This window comes from Opisthorchis viverrini (assembly GCF_000715545.1).
Source record: "Opisthorchis viverrini unplaced genomic scaffold opera_v5_35, whole genome shotgun sequence".
Taxonomy (NCBI): domain Eukaryota; kingdom Metazoa; phylum Platyhelminthes; class Trematoda; order Opisthorchiida; family Opisthorchiidae; genus Opisthorchis; species Opisthorchis viverrini.
Genome location: NW_008751691.1, coordinates 26774 through 35173, shown reverse-complemented (window position 1 = coordinate 35173; position 8400 = coordinate 26774). Strand labels below are relative to the sequence as shown.

At 43.8% G+C, this 8400-nt stretch overlaps 1 protein-coding gene across 1 annotated transcript in view; it reads left to right on the top strand.

The window, feature by feature from the left end:
- T265_02709 (hypothetical protein) overlaps positions 1-3622 on the top strand; it is a gene marked incomplete at both ends in the record, with an annotated part of 9327 nt that extends 5705 nt beyond the window's left edge. The window contains one exon of the mRNA XM_009167024.1: positions 3483-3622. Within this exon, the coding sequence (XP_009165288.1) occupies positions 3483-3622 (140 nt within the window). The remainder of the gene's footprint in view (positions 1-3482) is intronic.
- Between the last annotated feature and the right edge of the window lie 4778 nt (positions 3623-8400).

Here is an 8400-nt window from a genome sequence, read left to right as displayed (position 1 = left end):
ATAGCACTTCCACTGTAGTAAAGCGATGTGTGAACCAAAAAATTCCACAAAATTTCAAGAAAATCACCCGATACATCGAAAGTTGAAAGTGAATAATTCAGCATCACCATCTGGAGTGCTTTTGCCGGGAGCAAAATGGCGCTCGGCATTTGTGAACCTGTTGTCCATAGCAAACCTGTCATGACACTAAGACTGATCTTTTGTTTGGCCAAATGCGGAGAGACTGTCCTTCTCGATTTCCAGTGATCTTCCTGCTTCGCGGACATACAGACGCACATACAGCTCCATTTTGGTGAGTCGGATTACGAAAATTCCTGAAGATATTGAATCATTATTCTACTGGTTTTCTGGTTCAAACTTTGCGCACCTCTTTTAGACCACCGTGTCAGTTTTCCACCTTCTAAGACAAGCGGTTTGAGGTGCCCATTACTCACATATGTCAGGAGATGTCTCAGCTGATGATCCTTCATTCGGATATGAGTTACCCAAGTTAAATTCCTGTCGCATTCACAGGAGTTACTGTAACTCACATGGTGCGCGCAAAACTGCTCTCGGTGCACAGGAGTACGGAGACCTAAATCCGAACCACTATTGAGCTTGCGACGGTTGAAGAGTCGGATGAAATATGTGCGGAGGATGAGTGGGCGAAGACTCATCTTACGAAAGAATTGCCGGGACCAAAGAAACCCAGCTGGAAACGGTGGTACGTCACAAACTCTTCATTGTGCCTGTTCTTATGAAAAAACGTGCTTGGGACATTCACTCTGAAGATGGTTCGTGACACTTGTATGTGACCTGCACAATAAGACCATTGTTTCATTAGTGTTGGACACAAATGTGGAAAGAACCATTCTGTCGATTTGGAATGAAACAAACGTTTTGATTGGTCTTTTCCTAAATTCAGTGGATGACGCGAGATCCTTTGTGGGTTGGTGATGAACTTGCCAAGATTATACAATCGACTGCCCACCAGTTCGTACACACAGCAGGTGTTTATCAATCAGGATGCATGATGGGACGTGGAAGTGAATAGCAAATGTATGAAAGACGAAAAATCACTGTTGTGTATAATACTTTTGAATTGGTCAGAATTCCTGCCAGGGATCTGCATAGGCTTTGTGCAGTGCCTTTGGTTGGTAAGAACCCTGATAGAATCGAGCCCATGGTACCTCCGTGAAGACCATCAACCATGGGTTGAAAATTTGGAAAGCTGCTGGTTCTGTTTTGTCCATCAGGACTGAGTTGAATGTCTTAAAACACGCTTTGATATGCCCACTGCGTTAAAAGTGCATATCACTGACCTTTGTGTATGTCGTAAGGAAAGTTGTATGGTTATCTCTACCCTTTTTGTCCGCCTAAACAGCACCTTGATTTGTAGTCACCTTTTTTTCCTTATCCAGTGAAGTTGTTACCTCCTGCTTTGTCGAAAATAATGATCTTTTCAGCTCTTTCATTCACAGGTGAAGTCATCTTGAATGGTGATCTTCATTTATCAATTTCTCATGTACTTTTAGTCGTGTCAACACGTTAAAACCTTCCAGCCAATAGTCTTTCGGTGGTATTATCGATCTGGTGATCGAAGCTGTTTCAATTACGCATCATCTCAAAGCATGTTGACTAGACAAAATGCACAACGTCCGAAGGCTTGCAAGAACAACCCAAAGAAGTCTAATCCGTTGGTCTCATATTGCTCCAGTGGTGAACTGAATGGGTTGATCGTTTACTTGTGTTTTCGGCGTTCGATGTCCAACAACACATCTCAGTAGGAAAGCCACCAAGCATCTAGACCAGTCAGTCATTCAATCAATTCAGCAAAAGCCGATGAGTGCTCAGGCACGCCACAGAAGCACGACTGAATGTGATCAGCGTTCAGGCATTTCATAGAGGCACGATCGATGTTGATGTAGAACAGAATTTTGATTAAAGGGGGATAGCCAAATAGTGGTAGTTCACAACTGATGGCGTTCTGAGTGAAGCTAAGGGATGTCTGCCTTTTACTTCCATTTGGCTGCAATTATCTACCCGAAATTGAGGTGGGGTTCGTTTTGCGATTCCTCACGCAGGACTGTCCCTCAGTCACGTGAGATTTCGAGGTGAACGTTGAGATGGATTGCCAAGTGCATACTACTGAGGACCATGGAAAACAGTGTATTCCGTTTTTCGTATGTACGCTATGAACGACCCATCTCTGTAATTACTGCTTTGGTGTAGAGAATTTCTGAGGAACAAGTTACGGACTAAATACACGCATAATCGATTGGGGGGCCTCAACTAAGCCTAGTAGAGTTTGTGGCTTGATGACTGAACGAACATGACAAACAAAGTGTGACGGTTACCGTGATCACCGAATTTTAAACAGCATCGCAGAGGCTGCAAGAACGAATCCATTGCTTAACTAGGTAGTCTGGTTTTTTAGACAAAGTTCCGTCTTATCCGCCATTAGCAAGTGCGTCCAACGTTGACACCAATTCTTCCTTGAACAACTCAGAGTGCTCAAATAACAGCTAGGTTCAGAGTGAATCTTTTAAAACTCAACATGATTTTCGGGTTGTGTAAGAGGTTCACAACTATAGACCTAATACACTACTCATAGGGTTTCTGAAAACTCTTCGGCAGCCCAGTTGATTGTTCAACATGAAATCACTAATTTAACGAAAACTTGAGGATCTCATATGCCTGGTAATCCCCTAAAAGGACGACACCGGTTACGGGCTGTCGAGGAGTTTTCAGCCACCTTATGAGTAGTGAAATACGCTTATACCTCGTCAGCCCAAGAGGGGCAAAACCGGTCGTGGACTGTCGAAAACTTTTCAGCAACCTGATTTGGAAACCAAAAATGCTGACTGCGATATCTGAAAGCTAATCATACGACACATATGTATACTTTTTGCGTACTGTAATGGGCTGGATTGCGGGAGACGGTATCATGCGGGAATTCTTCGTATGAAGGAAGATAAAACGATTTTGTTGAGGTGTGTTTCGATAAGAATAAGAGATAACACGACCGGTTTCGCCCTTCTTGGGGCTCATCAGGTAGGCGCATTCCCCAAGTTTCCGTCAACCTCATGTTCTGCTTGAACCCAAATTGGACTGTTTTCGAGAAATACACTCATTTGTAAATCAACCTTGTGACTAGTTTGCTTTATGAAAATATACTGCGATATCTCGAGTATCATGCCAACTGAAAAATGAGGCGGCCTGTGTGCAGCACATTCATTTGAGGAATATCATAAGCGAGAGATTCGGTTGAGTCATTCGTGAAAACCAAATTGATTTGACTAGAAAAGGCCACTTTAAAGCCAAGACAGATTTCTTCCCGTATGAGATACATGGTGTAGAGCAGTTGGGGTCCGGTTGAAAAAGCTCACTGACTGATTAGATTAAAACCCCAGTTCGAACGGGTCACGTAGTGAGAATTTGCTGATCCCATTACTTGGTGGTAAGAGCGTCGACTTGGTACTCATCTACAGTGNATGATTCAGATGATGATGATGATTCGGATGATGATGATGATGATGATGATGATGATGATGATGATGACGATGATGATGATGATGATGATGATGATGATGATGATGATGATGATGATGATGATGATGATGATGATGATGATGATGATTAGATAGTCAACCGAAATCGCCCTTGGGTTGATCGGTCGTGGAATTAGGCGGATTCAGTCTACCAATGTCATTTGCATCATCTAGACACCAGTTATCTGACATTAACCTAAAAAAAATAATGCCCCAGTGGAAAATAGAAGAGGTCTACACGTTGTACACTCTTCCAATCTGTGTAATGAGCACCATCTAATGTGTTCACCCTGGAGACACGATAATGCTGCTTTCTTGCGTCCGGGGGACATTCAAGCAGCCGGGATGAATAATTGTAAAAAAGCAGTGGTTTGCGCACTAACTGTCCTGTTGCCCAAATCGATGAGGGTGACCTCAGTAAAACAAGTCCTGCGCGCTGGTTTCACCCAGTTGGCCCCGTCCTCAATCCAAAAGAAGCCGGCTACTCTGTATTCAACGGAATGTCGGTTCGAAATTAGGAACGCGTTCAACTATGTCGTGACAGGTGGTGGAAGTTCCTGGAGTAAGGCTGTTTTTTAAAAGCTAAAATAAACTGAGTGATTGGTTGCTTCTGTTTTGAGGGAAGACAACAATTGTTTGAACATGAATCAAAGAAACGACCCGTATGGTTCTTGTTCAGCTTTCCTAGGAGAAATATCAGGTTCACCGACCAATACGCCCAATGTGTTCGAAAGTACCGCCCATCACCATCTTGCTCCACTTACACAATGAACGCCGTTCCCCGAAAACAGAAATGACCAAATTAGCGAAATACACCCGTTTGCAAACAAATTCAGTTTTGCGGGAGACTAACCCTGCTGAGTCCCTCGTTTGTGATGTTTTCAAGCAACCGAATGTGCTGCATCAGGTCGACTCATGTTTCAGTTGGTCCGATATTCGGGGTGCCGCGATACATGTATATAAATAATACACTACTCATAAGGTTGCTGAAAATTCTTCGACAGCCCATGACCTATTTCGCCCTTCTTGGGGCTCATCAGGTAGGTTCAGTCCCCGAGTTTCCGTCAATTTTGTGTTTTACGTGAACCCAAATTGCACGAAGTTGGCGAAAGGCATCCATTTGCAAACCAGTTTGACTTTGCGGGAGGCTCACCTAGAACACAGCGGAATGTCTCGTTAATTATGTTCTCAAGCAACGTCTTCAAGAAATGACTAAAATTGACGACGATTTCTTTTTCAGCGGCAGCTTAATGCCATTAGATATCTTTAATAAGTAATCTACTGAAAGAGAGACTGTTTGCAACGTCAACGGTATACTAGAGTGCATCTCAACTGAGCACTTTTTATAGTATACTTTCGTTGAGCATACTCCCAGAATTTCAACTCATTTCGCACTTGTAACAATATTCCAAGCAGTGAAATATCGTTTCCCTGTAACACGACTCACAACGTTCCCACCGCCAGTGTTATTAATAATTGAATAATACGCAGCCTTAGCTGATATAATAAGCGTAGAGTTTCAAAGAAATTCCGACCAGCGCGACTGCCACGAGTGAAACCACGAAAACCGGAGGTTTTGCTGTGGGACGGGTGACGACGAGCTGCTACAAATCCGACCGATGACCAGGAGGGTAACGTCATTGTGTAACCCCTCCGCCCTTCATGATGTGTACAAGGTTGCTGAAAAGTCTTTGGCGGTTCACGACCGCTTTCGCTCGTTTTCGGGCTAGTCAGGTATGCGCATCCCCCTAGTTTCTGTCCAACATATGTTCCGCTTGGACCCAGTCGGGCGGTTTTGACAAGAAACTCAAGTGAGGCGAAATCGGTTGCGGGTTATCGAATGGTTTTCAGTAACCTTATGAGTAGCGTGTTACATCCAGACGGTGTATTGAAACATGAGACAGCCTGGTGCATCACATTCAGTTGAAGATGACTGCTACAAGACTATTGTTGCAGAGACACGGAACCTGAACTAGGAGGAAGAATACATAGCAATTTACTACGTTCTTATGGGTCTAATACACAGCAATATGATCATCTCCACATGTTTTATCTGCTTCAATGTCATGCAACGGGGCTATTGCTTATCTGAGAATCGTATCATTCAGTGAACCAACTCACTGTTCTTCCCTAATTGCAAGTTCAGGGTGACGCCCAGAAAGAGTGCCGCCACATTGACGGCCCCCGCTTTAGCGGATAAGCCTATAGAGCACTCCTCGTAAGAAACGCTTCTGTCCATTAGCCGCACCTTTCTTCAAATGAACCAAGCACTAGTGGCAAGAATGGTTGATGGGACGTAGATAGTGATGTGGAAAAACGCACAAAGATTAACGGGTACGCAATATGGGCTAGAAACTAGACTTCAGTATTCAAAGAACGAGATATGATCTCCGAATGTTTTCGGATGTCTCACAGTCTGTCTGTCGATGGTGTCACTTCGCTTAGTAATTTACGGATCTAATCGTTTTCAGTGAATCGGTATATTGCTTTCTCATGACTATAAGATTTGCGCGACACCCCTCAGAGCATGTCACCATTTCCATGTTAGAACGAATAACTTTTGAAGTCTGTGAAAGTTAGGAAACCTTTTTGGAATAATTGTGTTTTTTTACACTAATAGCATGAGATTCAATGATATGTTTGCTACGGATTAGAAGCATCTCATCTTGTTATTCCTCTGGTGTTGCACCCTCGTGGATAATTGATTACTGGGACAGAGCAAGCCTGTATCCTGACTCGGAACAGGTGCGCAACTGAATGTAGCAATCCATTATTTTGGAAAGTAGCTGGAACAACAAGCCAGTAACTTACCCAACTTTGCTAGAAAAGTCAAAGATTTATTTGGAGCTAAAGAAAATTACCCATGTAATGCTAGGTTGTCAGTATGCATCTCGGTGGCATGGCTTCCGAGTTTTAAAACTACGGTGTCATCATGGTCCAATGAAAGAAGATCTAAGCAGTTGAACCTACTGACAGCGGGGAAGTTTTGTCGTTCTATCCCATACGCAAGCTGCAGAAGGAAGTCTCCCGGACGGGGGGGGGGGAGCACATCAGTATCACTGTCAATAGGCATCATGTCATCCTAGATGATCTTCTGTGGGTTAGGGGAAGACTCTAAAAATCAATGCAGGTGTTCCGAGCACTCATTCAAACATGTCATATCTGTTCAGGAATTTAAACACCTCTAAAAGGCGGACGACGCTTTGTGCAACAGTGTCCTGTTGGTTCCTCTCTTCCAACTAGCCGTAGACTTATGTGTTGCGTAACAGCGCAACCCCAAATGAATTGACACACAGTGGATGAGTAAATCTGGCACAGTGGACCTCCGCTCACTGAGGCCTTGATAGTCGAGGAGTCACAGACAGCTGTGAACACGCTAGGTTTTAGTCTGTCAAAGCCAAACGTCTTCGCAAAATAATCACCATACTTCACTCTGTGTGACAAACGGATGACGAAAGCCAACGCAGCGTTGGCAGGATGACGTGTCAACAACAGGATGTGAGTTCGTCTGCAATCACCTGTCATTTGGCACCAGACTATTGACACCACTGGGTTCCCCTCCCCAGTTGAATCGTAGGTTATGGTAATCTCCTTATCCGGGTAACCCCTTGCAATTCTGCCTCAGCGAACGTTCTATTTTGAACCTGTGTGCGATAGTTCTCCTTCGAAAGTAACCCACAAGCGACTAGGCCTTTTTGCACTATCTCGCACGCACTGCGTGTTGTGTTGACTACAAGAGAGCTCCCTTACCCCTGAAAAGTTAAAAGATTAACAGGATATCGAAGGAAATTCCCGACATTTGAAAGGCGTTCCAACAGGAACACGAATAATGGTATCTGATCAAAATCGTGTAACAGAACTAAGTAGAACAGCTTGTCAATAAGTGGACGTATGGATTTGTCAGCAAACACTTGATTATTTACCTTCATCGATTTTCTGACCTCGGTAATTTCCATGGTCGTCCCATAGGGCAGCCAGCAGCGATTGGTGTTTGCAACATTGGTCTAATCAGAGCTTTCGTAAGGCGAGTGGTGGAAATTAGACTAAACATATGCCTCCTGTCACGTGCAGAATGATTACTGGCCTTTATATTGGCTACATGAATTTATTAGTGTGATACTATGTCCACCTATTAATCGAATAGCCTAACGCTGGATACTACTGATGAGGCATGCCAGTAGTATGTGGTTTTCCCGTACTTCCGGCTTGATCAAATGGAAGGTGGAATTAAATTACGGAATTTTTGGAACTGCTTTGTAGCATTCGTTTACAATTATGTGATATACAGGAAATCCCAAGAAGATACGCTGAAGAAGAAGACGGATATTCAGTTTTTAAAAACTAGTTGCATACAGAGTTTGACTTTCCTGTCCAGTAGTCTGTAACTGTTTGGTTGGCGTTTTCTATCAAACAACTCCGCCGTGAAGGGCCTCCATCTTTCGATAGTAAATGGCTGGCACAACCAATAACCCACCGCTACGCACCACTACGCTCCCTAATAACGCACTGATGATGTCACCTCAATTGGTGATGAAACGTTTGCAATCAAATTGCCCAGCTCAGCGAACAAGCCAACGACCACCATCTACACTAACTGAGCTACCGACATTTTCCTCAATAGAGTACCGAGAGATGCAAAAATCAATCATGGTCATATTTGAAAGGACCAGGCAATTCTAACAGCTTGTCCGATCCGACGTCATCCAGCAAGTATAGTGAGCCACCAACGTCCACGAAAGTGAATAGAAAGAAGCTTTCGAGTTGAATCCTCCAGCTTGAGTTGGGTGGGCCCATCTATTTGGTTTAACTTTTCAAGCCCATGGGGTGCATTGAATTACTCACATTGCCCTTTGAAGATCGGAAGAGCGGT